General features: G+C 43.8%; 1 protein-coding gene across 3 annotated transcripts in view; it reads right to left on the bottom strand.

Moving 5' to 3' along the window:
- LOC126237489 (uncharacterized) overlaps positions 1-20,028 on the bottom strand; it is a 71,661-nt gene that overhangs the window by 19,774 nt on the left and 31,859 nt on the right. For all 3 annotated transcript variants that reach the window (XM_049947634.1, XM_049947637.1, XM_049947635.1), the window contains one exon: positions 8,776-8,951. In XM_049947634.1, the coding sequence (XP_049803591.1) occupies positions 8,776-8,951 (176 nt within the window). The remainder of the gene's footprint in view (positions 1-8,775; positions 8,952-20,028) is intronic.

Raw genomic sequence — 20,028 nt, 5'->3', positions numbered from 1 at the left:
CGCACCACTGCCGGAGCCAGAAGTTCCAACCACATCCACCACCACTGTAGCTTCGTCACCGCCGTCATAAACTTCTGTCAATGTCCTTATCTACACCCAACTGGGGCCACCTATTACACCACAACCCTCATGCATGCAGTCATAAGACCAAACAAATGAAATAGACTAGATAAAACCTCACGATTCCAAATGAAATCAAGCCAAAAATGATTTCACTAAATTTACGGACATGAAACCAATAATTCCTCTCAACTATCGTCCTTTGTGTCTACATCTACATACATAATCCGCAAGCCACGGTGCGGTTCGTGGCGGAGGGTACCCTGTTCTACAACTAGTCGTTTCCTTTCCTGTTCCACTTGCTGACAGAGCGAGGGACAGACACCTGTCTATATGCCTCCTTAGGAGCCGTAATTCCTCGTATCTTGTCTTCGTGGTCCCTACCAGAAATGTATGCTGGCATTATTAGGATCGTTCTGGAGCCAGGTTCTCTACACTTTCTCTGTTGTTTTCTTCGAAATGAGTGTCTTCTTCCCTGCTGAGCTCCAGAAGCATGTACGTAACACTTGCATGCTGATCGAAACTCCGGTAAGAAATCTACCTGCTCCCCCTGAATCGTTTCGATGCCTTCTTTCAATCCGATCTGGTGCAGATCCCAAGCACTCGAGCAATGCTGAACAAGGTTCGTGAGTAGTGGATTGCGGTGTGAGACTTATTCGAAGTATTTTCACTGGGGGGAATGCAGTGGGGAAGCCAGTGGGCATTCTGGTGAGATCCTCTCCTGGAACTGTAGGTTATGTAGCATGAGTAAGTTGATAGAGGAGCTGGAGCGTAAGATCTGTGCCCTTCAGGTGCAGTTGAAAAACGCACAGGAGGAGCTAGATAGGATGAGGAGGGAGAAGGGGGTTGGGGAATGGGAGCTGGCTGTTGGCAAGAGATCTGCTAGGAGAAGAAGATTTTCAGATAGTTTTACTATTGGTGTTTGTAATAGATATGACCAACTGTCAGAGTCTAGTGGAGAGGAATCTCTAGTAGCTGTAGATGTAGGAAGTATGCAGCAGACCTCAGCAGTTACGGTGGCTAAGACAGTTGCAAAGTCTAAGAGAAAGAAGAAGGTTCTGCTGTTATGTAGTTCTCATGGTAGAGGTGTAGGCCAGCAGTTGCAGGAAGTTTTGGGGAGTGAGTACCAGGTCACCAGCATTGTGAAGCCTAATGCAGGATTGGCTCAGGTGACTTTTAACATAGGGGGGTTATGTAGGGATTTTACTAAAGAGGATCAGGTAGTGATTGTGGGTGGGGCTGGTAATAGTATTGATAGGGATGGGGAGTATGACATAGATGGTGACCTGGAAAAGATAGCCACTCAGACTGGCAACACGAATGTGCATTTCGTGGAACTGTTTCAGCGTCACGATCGGCCTCATCTTAATACAGCCGTCAGGCGTAATAACATGAGACTTGGGGGTGCGCTGATGACAGAAGGCATGAGTCACATTTCAGTGGTGTCGGTGGAGTCTATCAGCAGGACGGGTTTCACTAGACATGGCCTGCACCTCAACAGGTATGGGAAGGGGAGGTTGGCAAAGCTTACAGGTGACAGCATAGGTGGGGTTGGTGGGATCACTCATGGGAAAATTCCTGCAGTAGTGGGTGTTAGAGCTGCACCTTTTTTAGATTAGTCAGCTGATAGGTATTCCTGCTTAAGGGAAGTCTCTCTAACAAAGGAACCACTTTCGACAAAGCTTAGGTATCCGAGTAATGAGGGAATTAGTATGTTTCATCAAAATATACAAGGTATTAGAGATAAAGTTAGAGAACTGCTTATAGATGTTGACTCTGAAATTATTGGTATATCTGAACACTTCTTAAATAAGGAAATAATTCAGAGGCTTCCTTTACCAGGATACAGGTTGGCTGGCAGCTTTTCTAGGAGCTCTTTGCGGTGTGGGGGAGTAGCCATGTATGTGAAAAACGGCATCCCATTTGAGTCAATTGATGTTTCAAAGTACTGCACTGAAAAGGTGTTTGAATGTTGTGCAGGTGTGGTTAAATTTAACGGAGTTAAACTTGTAACTGTTGTTATTTATAGATCCCCAGACTCCGATTTCACAACATTTTTGCTAAAGCACTTTCTTGGTTCACTTTATAGGAAATGCAAAAAGTTAGTTATATGTGGTGACTTCAATATTAATTGTATAAGTGATTGTGCAAGGAAAAGGATGCTGGTAGACCTCCTTAATTCATATAATCTTATGCAAACCGTATTCTTTCCAACGAGAGTGCAAGGGAACAGTAGAGCAACCATAGACAATATTTTTGTTCATTCATCATTACTAGAAGGGCATTCTGTTAGCAAAAAGGTGAATGGCCTTTCAGATCATGATGCACAAATTTTAAGTCTAAAAGATTTTTGTGCTGCAACACATGTTAAATATAGTTACCAACTTTTTAGGAAAGCTGATCCAGTTGCTGTACATACTTTTGTAAACCTTATCAAGGAACAAGAGTGGCAAGATATTTATAGTGCTGATACAGTAGACGATAAATATAATGCTTTCCTCAAGACTTTTCTCGTGCTCTTTGAAAGTTGCTTTCTGTTAGAACGTTCAAAACAGGGTACTAGCACAAACAGGCAGCCTGGGTGGCTGACTAAAGGGATAAGAATATCTTGTAGAACAAAGTGGCAATTATATCAAAACGTTAGAAACAGTCACAATCTAAATGCAGCAGCCCATTACAAACAGTATTGTAAGGTGCTTAAAAAAGTTATTAGGAAGGCAAAAAGTATGTGGTATGCAGACAGAATAGCTAAGTCTCAGGATAAAATTAAAACCATATGGTCAGTCGTAAAGGAAGTGGCTGGTCTGCAGAGACGGGTCGAGAATATAGAATCAGTGCGTAGTGGGGACGTCCGTGTTACTGATAAGTCGCATATATGTACATTATTTAATAATCACTTTCTGAATATAGCAGGTGAACTAAATAGAAACCTAGTCCCAACAGGGAATCATATAGCGCTCTTAGAAAAAAGTGTTCCGAGACTGTTACCTGAAATGCTCCTCCATGATACTGACAAGAGGGAGATTGAGTTAATAATTAAATCACTAAAGACCAAGAACTCTCATGGATATGTCGGGTATCTAGCAGAATACTGAAGTATTGTTCCATGTATGTTAGCCCAGTACTTAGCCATATCTGTGACTTTTCCTTTACGAGTGGTCGGTTTCCTGACCGATTAAAGTACTCGGTAGTGAAGCCACTTTATAAAAAGGGAGACAGGGATAATGTTGACAATTATAGACCCATTTCTATGCCATCGGTGTTTGCTAAAGTTATCGAGAGGGTTGTATATACAAGGTTACTGCAGCATTTAAATTCACATAATTTGCTGTCAAATGTACAGTTTGGATTTAGAAATGGCTTAACAACTGAAAATGCTATAGTCTCTTTTCTCTGTGAGGTTTTGGACGGATTAAATAAAAGGTTGCGAACGTTAGGTGTTTTCTTTGATTTAACGAAGGCTTTTGACTGTGTTGACCACAAAATATTACTGCAGAAGTTGGAACATTATGGAGTAAGGGGAGTAGCTTACAATTGGTTCGCCTCCTACTTTAAGAACAGAAAGCAGAAGGTAATCCTCCGCAATATTGAGAGTGGTAATGATGTTCAGTCCCAATGGGGCTCTGTTAAATGGGGCGTTCCCCAAGGGTCGGTGCTGGGGCCACTGCTGTTTCTTATTTATATAAATGATATGCCTTCTAGTATTACCGGTGATTCAAAAATATTTCTGTTTGCTGATGACACCAGCTTGGTAGTGAAGGATCTTGTGTGTAATATTGAAACATTATCAAATAATGTAGTTCATGATATAAGTTCGTGGCTTGTGGAAAATAATTTGATGCTAAATCACAGTAAGACTCAGTTTTTACAGTTTCTAACTCACAATTCAACAAGAACCGATATTTTGATCAGACAGAATGGGCATATTGTAAGCTGTTGTGGAAAGCCCATGTTCAGGATCTTGTTCAGAAACTAAATGCCGCTTTATTTACCATTAGAACAGTATCTGAAATAAGTGACATTTCAACTCGAAAAGTAGTCTACTTCGCATATTTTCATACGCTTATGTCATATGGTATTATTTTTTGGGGTAATTCTTCTGATTCAAAAAGGGTATTTTTGGCTCAAAAACGGGCTGTTCGAGCTATGTGTGGTGTAAGTTCGAAAACCTCTTGTCGACCCCTATTCAATAGTCTGGGAATTTTGACATTGCCCTCACAGTATGTATTTTCTTTAATGTCGTTTGTTGTTAGCAATATTAGCTTATTCCCAAGAATTATTAGCTTTCACTCAGTTAATACTAGGCAGAAATCAAATCTGCATGTGGAATGCACTTCCTTGACTCTTGTGCAGAAAGGGGTGCAGTATTCTGCTGCATCCATTTTCAATAAGCTACCACAAGAACTCAAAAATCTTAGCAGTAGCCCAAACACTTTTAAGTCTAAACTGAAGAGTTTCCTCATGGCTCACTCCTTCTATTCTGTCGAGGAGCTCCTGGAAGAGCTAAAAAATTAAGCAAATTCCAGTGTTACATTCTTGATTTTCTTTATTTAAACTAACGACTTGTCGCCTGAATATGTTTCTTATATTTCATTTTATCTGTTTCTACAATCGTGTTATAATTTCATGTATTGACTCGTTCCATGACCATGGAGACTTCTCCTTAATGTGGTCCCACGGAACAATAAATAAAAAAGAAGTCGCTCTGGCGTCCTATACGGGGTCTCCCTTACACACGAACCACACTTTCACAAAACTCTCCCAATAAACCGAAGCCGACCGTTGGCCTTCCCTACCAGAATCCTCACATGTTTATTCCAGCCGGCCGCGGTGGTCTAGCGGTTCTGGCGCTGCAGTCCGGAACCGCGGGACTGCTACGGTCGCAGGTTCGAATCCTGCTTCGGGCATGGGTGTGTGTGATGTCCTTAGGTTAGTTAGGTTTAAGTAGTTCTAAGTTCTAGGGGACTTATGACCTAAGATGTTGAGTCCCATAGTGCTCAGAGCCATTTGAACCATTTTTTTTGTTTATTCCATTTCATCTCGCTTCGCGACATTACGCCCAGATATTTAAATGAAGCGACTGTGGTAAGCAGGACACTTGGAATGCCGTATCCGGATATTACGGGTTGGTTTTTGCTACTTATCCGCTTTCTTCTACAGCAAGAGCCACCTGCCATTCATCATACCAACTAGAAATTTTGTCGTCGTCATCTTGTGTCAACCTGCGGTCACTCAATTTCGACGCCTTACAGTACACCATGGCATCATGAGCCAACAACCGCAGACTGCTGCCCACCTTCTCCGCCAAGTCATTTATTATACAGAGGACAACTGAAGTCCTATCACACTTCCATGGCCACTGCTGATGATACCCTTGTCTCTGATGAACCCTCGCCGACGACGAAGACATACTATTGCTTAACAAATCTTTGAGCCACACACATATCTGTCAACTTATTCCATATGCTCGTTCTTGCGTTAGCACCCCACAATGGGACACCGTGTCAAATGTTTTCGAGAAATCTAGAAATATGGGATCTGCCTGTTGCCCTTCATCCATGGCTCTCAGTGCATCATGCGAGAAAAGGAAAAGGTGAGTTTCACAGAAGCGACGCTTACCAAAACCGTGTTGATTTGTGCACATAAGCTCCTTAGTCTGAAGAAAGTTGATTATGTTCGAACTGAGAATATGTTCAAGGATCCTGCAGGAAACAGGGATATTGGTCTGCAGTTTTGTGGGTCCGTTCTTTTACCTTTCTTATACACTAGAGTCACTTGCACTTTTTTCCATTCGCTTTGTTGTTCGCGTTGATCGCAAGATTCGCGGTAAATGCAAGCTAAGTAAGGGGCCAGTGCCGTACACATTCCACCTAGGCATTGCCACTTATTTACTTTCAGCTGTCTCAGCTGTTTCTCTACGCCAGCGGTACTCATTACTGTGATTTCCACACGGGACTCTGTGCGATGGTCAAACCATTCTCCTGCGTGAACGATTTCTTAAACGAGGAATTTTGAACTTCGGCCTTCCTTTTGGAATATTCTAGCGCCAAAGCAGACTGGTCAACGTGTGACTGAATAGAAGCGTTAGATCCGCTTAACGATTTTGCAGAGGACCAAAACTTTTTCCGGTTCTCCGGTGGTAGCTGTTGTATGCTTCGCGCTCAGATCTTTTCACAGACGCACGAATCTCTACAAATCTTGCTGTCCTCATTTGCGCGTTCTCTTTTGAACCGAGAATGTAACATTCTTTCGTTCCTCAGCATTTTCCGAATTTTGTTATTAAAGCACGATGAGTCTTTTCCGCCCTTGATCCACTTAGTAGGCGCATACTTTTCCCGATCACGATTTACAATCTCTTTAAACTTTAGCCATAATTCCTCTATGGCCATAATTCTGGAATTGAATGATTGTATTTTATTGTCTAAGTGAGACGCTGACAACTGCATATCGACTCTCCTAACGTTCTCGACTGATTTACTGACTTTCGTAACCATAGTCGCTAAGATGACATCATGATCACTAATCCCCATCTCTATGCTGACGCCATCGATAAGGTCCTGCCTGTTTGTGCTGGCTGACGAACTAGCTGCTCAACACAGTTTTCGGAAGATGTGTTCAAAAGTCCTTCACAAGACTGTCTGTCTGCACGACCTGCAGTGAATCCATACACGTCCCAGTCTATACTCGGTAGGTTAAGGTCACCGCCAGCTAGTGTCGCGTGATCTGGATATTTATGGAAAGCTGATTCTTTGAATGGCTCCACATCTGTCCCAGCGGAGTCGGGTGGGTGGTAAAAACATCCAACAACTGATATGGTTTCACCTAGTCCTGTTATGTGCGACCACGTAACTTCACTATTGCACTCAAATTCAACCTCAGTAAAGAGAATATTTTTTGTCAACTGCAATAAACACTTCCCCTCCTACGGCGTCGAATATGTCTTTCCGATAAACATTCCAAGACTCACTAAATATCTCAGAGTTTTTTTACTTAGGGTCTTAGCCAGCTCTCAATTCAAGAATAATTTGAGGCTGAGAACGTTCATGGAGGAGAGCAAATTTGGGAACTATGTTACAAATACTTCGACAGTTGACTGATAAAAGTTTCAGAGTCGAACTGACTTTACTCTGAAAGCTATCTGATTTCCCTAAATGTGTACCAACTGGCGAGTGTTCATGAGAGTACCTCAAACTACCGGCTAGCCTGAAACCCCCCATGTGCACTCCACAAGTACTCTGCTATCCGATTAGCTGCTTCCTTTGCGTAGTGCACCCCTGTCTTGAAATCTACCCATCTCCGATTTTCAGTTCACCTTCCCAACCACTGTTACCTTCATTCCCACTGCCTGACACAATGTCGATAGTTTTATCCCGTCACACTATCTGCACGTGTCCGTACACAGTGAATCAGTAACCCACTCACAGTTCTGATGACAGATGTGGAGTAGCAAACCAAAAATCCCCACACAATAAACATTGTGGAGTAACAATACCGTTCCTCAAAAACAGCTCCAGTTGGCTACAAATCATGTTCAATCATCCTGCACAATACTTTATCCTGAGTGTGTATTTTACCACCCTGACCGTGATCTGTCCTACTGCCTGTCTCTGTCATCATCCTATAGCACATAATTTCGTTCCTCACACTGACCACTGCCTCTCCACAGCTGTTTACCCACATCCATTCTCATGATGAACTTAATTGTGGATGTCGGTTGATCACTTTCGTTTCAGAAGACCTAGTCCATTTCCCAGACACACTCATCGCAAAGTGACTCCCCTACCGGCCTCTTAAGATATAACTGCACAAGTCTTTCATTCTATTGATAGCAATCACGACTGAGTCTAATTGTCCATCGTAATCCATGTTCTCCACCTCCATAGCTACCCCACAACAAGCCACCTGAAAGAATCCAACAACACCGCCACAAGACCTGGGGTGCCTGCTGGGAGCTTGCCCATTCCCACATAGGAAGCCACCTGGTCACCCTCCATAGTGCCAACATATCTCCTACAACACTCCATTCCACGGCCCCATATGTCAACCACTCGAGAGACTATTCCGCTTTCTTTCCGCTCGCAACCTCATTTACGCTCTATGCTACGGACTGATTTAAACACACCAACCACAGGACAAAATACAAGAACGATGGCTATCCGCTCCTGCCCTACTCGCTGCTTAGATTTTTCCTCCATCTATTGAGATGAACATGACTTGTGGCCTCTTTTCCTCACCGACTGGATGCCAGTATCTGGACTAGAGTCGCTACTACACGGTATTACCGTAATTTCTCCCGAAGTGTTTTTTTTTGTCCCGAATAAGACGAGGACACGCTCACTTTTCGTGTCAGGTTCCACACCATTGTTTCCACAAATTATGAAAACTTCGGAAGTATCTGTAACCATCAATACTTTCTCTAGTAAATGCAGTAACATCGTTTTTTGTGTCAGTTTTCTCCGCTGGTCTGTTACGTAATACGTGGAACATTTTAAGACACAATACGAATCAAAATATCGAAGGCTAAACGGAGTCAAAAAACTTTGTAAATCATGCCCTTCACTACTGTCTATTAGTGCTAGTTCTTTACTCCATTCTGAATTAAATGATCCCTGTGTTTTCTATAACTTTAATGAATACTTCAATGGATAAAAGTGAGATAAACTCCAATAAACCGTAGTGAGTACGACAGACATTTGAGTGTACACTGGTTTATACCTGATTATCAAGTGCCCTGGCCTGTCCTCGTCTTCTTCCAGCTCGTAGTGCTCCACCTGTTTGCTGGCTAATTGCATGTCATGTACCCATCCGGTTAATTTCGTGCGCAGCATGTCTTTCACACGTTCCATGTCCTTAATCCAACCGTGGAGTTGCTCATCACTTGCGTGGTTACCCTGAGACACACAGAAAATAGTTCAAATTACTTTCATAACATCCACAAGCAGCAGCCTGTCTTAATATACAGTTACATGTAGCACTATTACATGACACTGAAATTACTGCCAGCGCATGAGTGTAGTACATTCAGTTTTGTAGAGGCATAAAAACATTAATGCACAGCAGATGCCTAGTGAGGTTTTACTAAATAAATACATTTCTCAAACTGTGACATCCGATAAGAGAGGTGCAGATATTTCTTGGTAGTTGACATTACAGACGTCTGAATGTATGAATGTATACTCCCGTGACGATGTATCCAACTGAAATGTTCTGGAGCTGCCAGCAGCGTCGAGTTCCTACGTGTAAAGCCACATGGCGTGGCTGGAACTCTGACGAGATTCTATTCAAACTTTTGAACGATTTTCGAAAATAGAATGGCCACACTGTTGACAAATCCGTCAAAATCCTACTCGTTACCAACGCTGTGAGAAACTTGAACACGTTATGACCTTCTACAAACGCAATGATAGACATCAGCCGCTCCATATCTGAAACATTATCTGAGTTAAATGTGCACACACGAAATGTCAGTTTGACTCAAAATTTTGTAGCATTTGTCTGTTGCCTGGCTGATCGCTTTTGCCGAAAATTTGCGTTTGTTGCTCGTCATCTAACACGATGTCGTCTGTATCTGGTCTCGAATATTGCAGATTTGAAGGAATGTATTGACTGTTCGAGTGTTAAGATCATTTTTTCTGGACCATTTTCGGGTACGAAGCTCACATTTATGTCACATATTAAGGTCTATGCTCCTTTGACGTTGTACATATTGTAGGCTTCTAAGTCACTGCAATAAAGATCTGGCCATTTAAATGACATATTTTCATACTTGAAAAATCACTCACAAAAATCTATAAGGTGCTCCCTGTTGATTTAGAATCATGACATTTTGAAAGAAGCCAGATTTCACAGTGCAAATAAAGGAAAATATATTAAAATCCAAAATTGGTAACTATATAACTCTAGAAAATACTTTTCTTATTATTTTTTATCAGTTTGTCTATTTGTCTGACCATCTGTTAGGAATCTTTTTCTCTGGATAAGTTCTGGGTATCATGTTCAAATTATGTCACATACAAAGGTATGTGGACCCTTGGCGGCGTAAAAACTGTAAGATTATAACTCACTCCAGTCAACAGATACGGCCGTTTATGTCTCGTGTTTTGATAATCGAAAACTCACTCATCGAAACCTATAGGGTGCTCTCCATTGACTTGGAATCATGAGATTTGGCAACAACTAAGTTTTCCGGTACAAGTAAAGCAAAAAATCTGAAACCTGTTAACTTTTCATTATATCACATAAAAATGTCGTTTTCGATTTGGACATACATTGTATTCATGACCCGTTGAAAGTATAGCATACGAACATTACTGCACCCAAAGATAAAATGTATGTTGTATTCATGATTTAGTACGTAAACAGAAATGTGTTATTACATCTTGTCTTCCTACATACGTAAACTAAAGTCCTCTGCTTGCTTGTTCTTGTTTGTTTGGGCTGAGGAAATAACGTAGAATTTCTGAATCGATCTTGGTATTCCTGGGGCCAGTATCTTGCCAGTAAAGTTACAAAGTGTCGATAACAGGCAAAAATCATTGGGAATCTCGATTCCCAGGATGGGTAGCTTGTACAGAACCCTTAGTGCTTGAGTCCCTCTCGTACTTTCCCATTCTGTTTTCCTTTCTTCTATCTACCCTAGCATCACCCAGTATGTTGTTCTGGAAGGTGCGTGCTCACCACAGACATGGGTGCCGTCGGGAGTGTCTGAGGGAAGTGGGACAGAGCTGCTCTTGTTCTCTGTACGTGGAGTCCCCAATCCTTTTGGGTCACACTGAAGCAGGTGACAGTGGTTCCACAATATATTATATTGAGATAGGGAACCAATACTCGAAAGTGCATATTTATTGTGTTAAGGACATACACAGCATACACCACCTAACAACAATGTAGTTCATAGTAATTCTTCAAAGCAACGACTGTCAGTCTGAATGCATGTATTGCAATGATGCCTGCAGTTCTTCACACTCTGGCAAAGATCTCGGGTGTCCGTTGTGCACTCGAACAGTAACATCTGATAAACTGTGTAGATACCTGACCACTAAACGGACCTACTGTACACAACTAGGCTCGTAGCACTCAAGCATCGCAGTGGCGCATTAACCTGTGCCGCAAGCACACCACTGACCCTGCTGTCAGCTGTCCATTGCATCAGATAGCTTGTGTTGTGTTCATGGTGAGGTGTGTTGCTGTGTACAGTGCACAATGAGTAATCAAAGATGAAATGTGCAAGCACTGGGACAAACGGATTTTGAGCCCTATGTCTGCTTGTGTCAATCCAGTATCGTTCACAGAGCTGTACTGTCCAACTTCATACAGTTTGTATTGTTTGTGGATGAGGCCTCATTCATCCGTGATGTTGTTTTCAAAAGCCAAACAGGCAGATCTAGAATGAGGACAAAACCCACGCCACCCATATCGGAGGCCAACAGCAAAGATTCTCAGTCAAGGTATTTTAGGGCATTATCCAAGATCATTCCACTTTGATGTTAATGTTTGCAAGCACCAAGCACCTGAAGAATACTCACACTCATTGTAGGACTGGAAAGGGGGGTCCTCTCTGATGGCCATTGCGATCGCTGGATCTTACAACCCTCGACTGCATTCTCTGAGGTTATGCCAAGATGTAGGTGTACGAAACACCTGTAGATACAGCTGAAGACCTGCTTGCCAGGGTCCAAGCTGCCTGTCTTCTGGTACAACATTGTTGCTCACGGGCGAGGCCTCCACGACGATTGCGGCCGCTTCATGTTTAAAGATGATTAAAGGTGTAGCTGTTGTCACACGCATCGACTCAGTCTGTGTTTCGACAAGTTTCTACACAGTTGTCACTTCTGCCCAGTTGCTCAGAACAACGAAGACAGTAGCGTGATTGACTCGATTCCACTATCGCAGTAGCCGCCACGATACAGGAATGACCTGTGAGGATATGCTGACATCACTCTGTGATCACAGAGAGAGCGTCATGCAGTCAAAGGTCGTGAGGTGGTGGTATGAATGTGGGATATTTTCAAGAACACTGCCATCCTGAATTTGGAACCATTCAACTGTATGTCAGTCCGACACCTTAAGCAAGTGCATGGTGCTGGAGAGAAAAATGGATTTACTTGTGTTGCAGATATGTGCAAATATTATTTTCTTAATAAAAGTTTTGCACTTGTTTAGATACTCCCGAGCTAATTTTTTACAGTTCTTTTGTCACCTGTGTTTATTTACCAGGTGACATCTACACTCTTTTTGGAGAACTGTCGAGATGATTTCCCAAGTTTCTGCGATGTGTCGCTCAAAACATAGCCGATCAGCAGCTACTTGCAACCAGCATATTCCATTTCGCGCGTTTCTGTCACAGCACAATCCCACTCGTTTAATATGTGGAAGTTCTTTTCTTACGAGAAATAAACCCGTTTGTGCTGCCTTGCGTCCACGCTTGGTAAGTAATGAGAGCAGTTGCAAGTTGAGAGAGGCATGTTCAAATGTGTACCAACACGCTGGGTACTGTCGCAATGCGCTATGTGTAAGTAATGTTAGTGGGGAGAGAAGAAGCGTGATGAATTGCAAATGATTAGCTTTTCAGAGCATTCACACAATGTTGGCGCCGGTGGCGACACCTACAACGTGCTGACATGAGGAAAGTTTCCAACCGATTTCTCATACACAAACAGCAGTTGACCGGCGTTGCCTGGTGAAACGTTGTTATGATGCCTCGTGTAAGGAGGAGAAATGCGTACCATAACGTCTCCGACTTTGATAAAGGTTGGATTGAAGCCTATCGCGATTGCGGTTTATCGTATCGCGAAATTGCTGCTCGCTTTGGTCGAGATCCAATGACTGTTAGCAGACTATTGAAACGGTGGGTTCAGGAAGGTACTACGGAACGCCGTGCTGGATCCCAAGTGCCCCGTATCACTAGCAGTCGAGATGACAGGCATCTTAGCCGCGTAGCTGTAATGGATCGTGCAGCCACATCTCGATCCCTGAGTCAACAGATGGGGACATTTGCAAGACAACAATCATCTGCACGAACAGTTCGACGACGCTTGCAGCAGCACGGACTATCAGCTTGGAGACTGTGGCTGCGGTTACCCTTGACGCTGCATCACAGACAGGAGCGCCTGATATGGTGTACTTAACGACGAACCTGGGTGCACGAATGGCAAAACGTCATTTTTTCGGATGAATCCAGGTTCTGTTTACAGCATCATGATGGTCGCATCCGTGTTTGCCGACATCGCGGTGAACGCACATTGGAAGCGTGTATTCGTCATCGCCATACTGGCGTATCACCCGGCGTTATGGTATGGGGTGCCATTGGTTATACGTCTCGGTCACCTCTTGTTCGCAATGACGACACTTTGAACAGTGGACGTTACATTGCAGATGTCTTACGACCCGTGGCTCTAACTTCATTCGATCCCTGCGAAATCCTACATTTCAGCAGGACAATTCCTGACCGCATGTTGCAGGTCCTGTACGGGCCTTTCTGGATACAGAAAATGTTCGACTGCTGCCCTGGCCAGCACATTCTCCAGATCTCTCACCAATTAAAAACGTCTGGTCAATGGTGGCCGAGCAACTGGCTCGTCACAATACGCCAGTCACTACTCTTGATGAACTGTGGTATCGTGTTGAGGCTGCATGGGCAGCTGTACCTGTACACGCCATCAAAGCTCTGTTTGACTCAATGCCCAAACGTATCAAGGCCGTTATTACGGCCAGAGGTGGTTGTTCTGGGTACTGATTTCTCAGGATCTATGCACCGAAATTCCATGAAAATGTAATCACTGTCAGTTCTAGAATAATATATTTGTCCAATGAATACCCGTTTATCATCTGCATTTCTTCTTGGTGTAGCAATTTTAATGGCCAGTAGTGTAAGTGATTCTTATGGGTTCTACTTCTTCTTTTCTAGGCGTGAGCAGGCGTTACTCGCTGTGGGATCTGAATCCAGCAGCTGATAATGATGATGACGATGATGATGATCTCTGGGGAACGACTTCGATTGTTCAGAGGCAGATATCGCTTATTCTACAGTATTAAATTTTTTGTTTGTTATTTTTGAGATGCTCTAGTTTGTAGATGTTCTCAGGGCGAATATCGGTGTTTAGACACGACCACCAGCTACTAGTTCTTTTGCACCTGTGTTTTCGTTTGGGTTTGTCCATATTCTTTCAGACACATTCCCCTGCCGACGTCATACACCTCCTCTAGTACCCATGCTGGATATGCCCTTAATGACAAACATGCCCACTGATGATGAGTTGCTGGAAGTGTATTCCAGTAATGAACACAACAACAGTTTTACTTGTAAGTACTCAGAATTTATTATTATTATTATAATACGAATACGGATTTTTATTTCTCCTTCCTTAGATACTTATCAACTGCGTCTGTTTCTCCTACTCGTGTGCAGAGTTATTAGGAGTTGGACGTGTTGTTGAGGGGAAGAGCATTGTCCAAGTTAGGGGGAGAGCTGTCGTGACGTCATGGGGTGAGTCGATACCAGAGTGGTCATACTGAGTCACTTTTCTGAGGTGCAGGAAAGGGGGTCGTGTAAGACACTCAGCTGTATGCTCTACCTTGATTTATGTTCATAAGATTTTGATCAACTTATTGTGGGGTCCAGTTACATCTCTCTTCAAAAGTATATACTGCTAACAAAAAGCATGTCCTAATGCCCAGAATCATGACGAGAGGAATTTAAATTGATTTCCATGGTTGCTTCTCACTAGCGATAGAAATTAACCAAAAAATACAGGGCATACAGATACACAACAAACACCAGATGTCCACTGACGTTCTAATTTCTCGTTTATGGCGGAATGTAGGAAAGCCATAAGAAGAAGACAAACATTAACACGCTGTATGGCACATCGACAAAGAAGTCGAGCGTAAATTAGGTGGTCCCCTCTTCTTGTCCATATTAGCCGAGAAATATCCAAAAAGTGTAGACCTGCTGCTAATCTCTGAAGACGATAAGCAACACAACGTTTGGATAAAATGCATGTCCCACCTACGTTCCTCTGAAATGAAAACAAAAAAGGTGCAAGATATTTTTGCTTTAGATGTCTCAAGTCGTTTACCAAGAGCATGTATCTTGAAAGACACCTGATTGACTGCTAGAGCCAGGAAACAATACGTGTGGAAATGCTTATCAAGGATAAACGGTTCTCGAAGTCTAAGAATGCCTCTCACCAACACTTCTGTCCCTTCGTCGTTTACGTCGATTTAGAGCGCCTCCTAGCTCCTGTGGTACAGTGTGAACGTGGTGCCTCTGCCTCCCATATCACTGTCACAAAATGATGCATACGATATGTGGCTACCCATCAAGTTCTGTGCACTAAAATTAAAATCTTATGTCAAGGGAATAGTGCGAGATGGCTGCTCACTGAGCTTGAAAGTCTTGTACGGGATGTTTATAACATTTATAGTGAAAACGTCCTGATGACCAACGTGAAGGAGAATGATGCACTGTACAAGCAGGCAGCTGATCGTTATACCTGGGGACTGTGACTGGACAGAGGTGAGGAAGCTCCCTGTAGAGTCTGTTGCCACGTAACGGGGAAGTCCCAGAGTGCAGCTGACAACCCGTGTAACTTTAAGTACCAACTGCCACAGCACACAGCCATCTTTTCCACAATTTCAGCGACCATGATGCCCACTTTCTAGTTCAGCACTTTGACGAGTCTGGGTATTAGGATGATAAGGTCAGTGTCATTGCTGACACCGTTGACAAATACATGCCGCTTCAAAGAGGATCACACCACTTCCTGGATTCACAACGCTTCATGCTCACGTCTCTTTAGCAATTTGCTGAACCAACGCGTCCTGAAGATATTCTTATCTCGATGATGTAGAGTTTCAAGAGTTTCAACTTGTGGCGGAGAAGAGGTCTTTCCATACGAATATCTGGATTCTCTAGTAAGCCGGCCGCGGTGGTCTAGCGGTTCTAGGCGCTCAGTCAGGAACCGCGCGACTGCTACGGTCGCAGGTTCGAATCTTGCCTCGCTCGGGCATGGATGTGTGTGATGTCCTTAGGTTCGTTAGGTTTAAGTAGTTCTAAGTTCTAGGGGACTTATGACCACAGATGTTGAGTCCCATAGTGCTCAGAGCCATTTGAACCATTCTCTAGTAAACTAAGAGGCATTTCCATAATGAATGGAAAGAACGGGCACTTGGTGAATGAACAGCAGGACTTCGGCATCTCTGATTTATCAGAACATGTAAAATGATGAACACGAATGTACATCTGACCGGCAACATCTTCGAGAAGTTCTGTAGCATATGGCTGAGATTTCGTGGGATGCCATGTTAAGAAAGACACAAGCCAGCAGCGAATTCTTGACCGACGTTGAAATGCATGGGAACATGCGGTCCACGAGTGACTTTGCCGATGTGTGCGCAGGTATGCCAAGGCAAATAACTTGCAAATAATCGAGGGGGAGTACAGGTTGTCTGACGATTTCAGTTTCATCCTGTACCTGGATGTAAACTGTCTCTAAAGGTAAACCATGCAACTAAGTGTCCCTTTTCAAGGGCTCTCATGGATGTCCAAAGGGAAAATGACCAGACTGAGGAAAGAGATCAAATATGTGGCTGCTGATGCTGTTGAGGGATATGTCCTAGAGGTAGAGCTGGACTATCCCACAAGTCAGCATGACAGCCACGGTGATTTGCACAGCCTGAAAGACTTTCACGTTCAGGGACTTCAACAGGTGCCTCCTCTAGGGCATTGGCGCTGCACCACAAATGCTTATCAGGAGACCTTTCGACCGAGGTTATATACTGAGGTATATACTGCAATTCCAGCTGGAAGCAGGGGTGTCCTATCACGATCACAAGTGGTTCATCGGGGGGCATAGGTGTGGAAATCTGCTGCACCCAGACTATTTACTGATGTGTCTGGGTGGGTTTATTTGTTAGTAAAAAGATAAAAAGGTGTTACACTTGACTGGGTGTGTGTGAAATAGTTTGATGAGCTGTTTGTCACAGTTCTGACTGCATATTTGAGATTATGAATGTCTCATTGCACACTGCGTGCGTCCATGTGTGTGTGTGTGTGTGTGTGTGTGTGTGTGTGTGTGTGTGTGAGAGAGAGAGAGAGAGTGTGAGTGAGAGAGAGAGACAGAGTATATATTTCGTGTGGAACATGTACAATATGCATCCGTGTAAAGAAAGTATTTTATATGTTTATGGTGCGTGTGCGTGTGTGTGTGTGTGTGTGTGTGTGTGTGTGTGTGTGTGTGTGTGTGTGTGTGTGTGTGTGTGTATTGTTTTTGAGCTGCCATTGCTGTTGCTGTTCTAAGTATGTACACACTGAAAACTTCTCTCTCTCTCTCTGTCTGAGTTACTAATAAGTGTTTAATAGACATTGGAAATTAAAAAATTACCTTATTCACAAAAGAATGTGTATATTGTAATGAATCAATTACGAAATAACAAAACTGTTACGTATATAACAAATACGAGAAAAAATGGAAATTTTACAATACAGTTGTTCTTCTTTGTCATATTTTTTGAGTGAAATACCTCCGTTATCAGTTTTATATTGATGGCAGGAGCCAGAGAAAAAAGAAATCCTTTTCGAATACAATATTTTTTGAATTTACATACATACATACATGGCCGACCGGTTCTAGACGGGATCGCGATTTATCGCCTCCAATTCGTATTTGCGTAACTAGAGCTTTGCGAATGTGCGCCAGGAATACTGCACGCGTTTACGTGTGTGTGTGTGTGTGTGTGTGTGTGTGTGGGACGCGCCTCACGTCCTCGCTGTGACAGCATGCGGTTAGCGGTCAGCGGCCAGCTAACATCCCGTTTGTGGTCTGAGCCGCTTCGCGCTTCCGACAGCCCGGCTGTGGGCGTCGCAACAACACAGGGCGAGGGAGGCCAGCGAGCGACACGGGCCGAGTCCACACAGTAGGGGGCCCGGCGTACGGACCGACCCAAACCCACTGTAGTGGGTCGACTCTTACCCGTACGTCGATAAGCAGTATAGAAAACGAAAAATAAAATTCAGAATTTCCCTCGTTTTGCAGGAGCAGTGAATTGGAACGTGCTGCACACTTTTGAATCGGCACCTTCCAAAACGTTGAATCCGTCGTCCTGCGCTTTCTGCCATCTAGACCTAATCTATGCCGGCCGATGTGGCCGAGCGGTTCTAAACGCTTCAGTCTGGAACCGCGCGACTGCTACGGTCGCAGGTTCGAATCCTGCCTCTGGCATGGATGTGTGTGATGTCCTTAGGTTAGTTAGGTTTAAGTAGTTCTAAGTTCTAGGGGACTGATGACCTCAGAAGTTAAGTCCCATAGTGCTGAGAGCCATTTGAACTATTCTGACCATACATACATACATATTTGTACACAGTATTATGTGAGAGCCCAGTTACCAGGGGCACAGGGTCAAAATCGTAAGCTGCGTCGTTACCTGGGCCACAGCACGCTTTGCCGTACTACTCTGCAGGGCTGTAGTGAAGAACCACGAGGGGAATTATCTCGAATACGAATACCTCAAGACTGCTGCAGCTGTCTGAAGACTTAAGTTTCATTCAGAAAGCTAAGTGTGTCTTTAAATCGAAACTATCTGTACAACATTGGTTTCACGGAATACTTTTCGCAATTACACTTTTCCTAAGCAGGTGCAGTGTATGATCAACGAAGCGTAGCTGCACCGCAAATGTAATAAAGAAGTCGTCCTTTAAACATTCTCGCAAGCTGTGAGGTACTAACACTACAAATTATTGGATACGTATCAGGCAAATTGCCTTTGCTGCAGTGAAATGCTTGGATGATGGTAACGAAAACAAGATGCAATGACAGGACATGATACGATGTCGGCAGAAACCATTCTTAAATAGGGAAACCGCTACTATCAATCTTTGAAATTACCATCCAGCAAACATCCGTAATATTTATAGCAATCTTTGAAATTACCATCCAGCAAACATCCGTAATATTTATAGGCAAAAGATTTAATCTACCCAGAACCTTTTCAGTTCACTAAAACAGGTATCGCCTAATTCTCTTCTCAATGGATCCAAAATGAGGCTCACACGATACTTTAGGGACTGGCACGTTGCTACATACGCCACAAAAAGCTACACAAAGACACAGATCATACTGCGTCCTTTTGCTTTCCATGTATACTATTGTCAGAATCCAAACAGTCATAATGCACAGTGGCCATTCTATGTGTTAAGGTTGGGTTGTTTGGGGAAGGAGACCAGACAGCGAGGTCATCGGGCTCATCGGATTAGGGAAGGATGGGGAAGGAAGTCGGCCGTGCCCTAAATCAGAATGGCCGGACACGGGATTGAACCGTCGTCCTCCCGAATGCGAGTCCAGTGTGCTAACCACTGCGCCACCTCGCTCGGTGCCATTCTATGTGTTAAGGTTGGGTTGTTTGGGGAAGGAGACCAGACAGCGAGGCCATCGGGCTCATCGGATTAGGGAAGGATGGGGAAGGAAGTCGGCCGTGCCCTAAATCAGAATGGCCGGACACGGGATTGAACCGTCGTCCTCCCGAATGCGAGTCCAGTGTATGTGTTCAAAGACCATATAGCTTTTATTCTCGGTAGTGGGAAAATCACTGGTGGTAGTGTTCATAAATCATAGAGAATTCAGACTCGATAATGGTTCGAGTTAGGCCACGAGACACGTGCAGAAAGCCTAACGACTAAGATGAATGCTCTCAGAAAGCAGCATCCGGTTTCACGTTAGTCTGGCACAGATTTTCGTTGGCCTTGACGCATTCACCAGATATTCCGCTTGTGACTGTAGTAGCACAGTGCCTTTAACAAAGCCACTCGCTGGCGCAACACGCGCTAATTGGTGGACCTCAACTGCAGGTTTTCGTTATTGACGCGCGTCCTCTGTGGCTGCGGCGGCTGGGGCATTGCCGTGTCACACGGACAGTGGTGGCTGGCAGTGGTGAGCACAGGGGGCCACCAATGGCGTAGAGCCACAAGTGTCA

The sequence above is a fragment of the Schistocerca nitens genome, chromosome 2 (genome assembly GCF_023898315.1).
Source record: "Schistocerca nitens isolate TAMUIC-IGC-003100 chromosome 2, iqSchNite1.1, whole genome shotgun sequence".
Lineage (NCBI taxonomy): Eukaryota > Metazoa > Arthropoda > Insecta > Orthoptera > Acrididae > Schistocerca > Schistocerca nitens.
The sequence above is the reverse complement of the archived record's forward strand: the minus strand, read 5'-3'. Positions and strand labels throughout refer to the sequence as shown.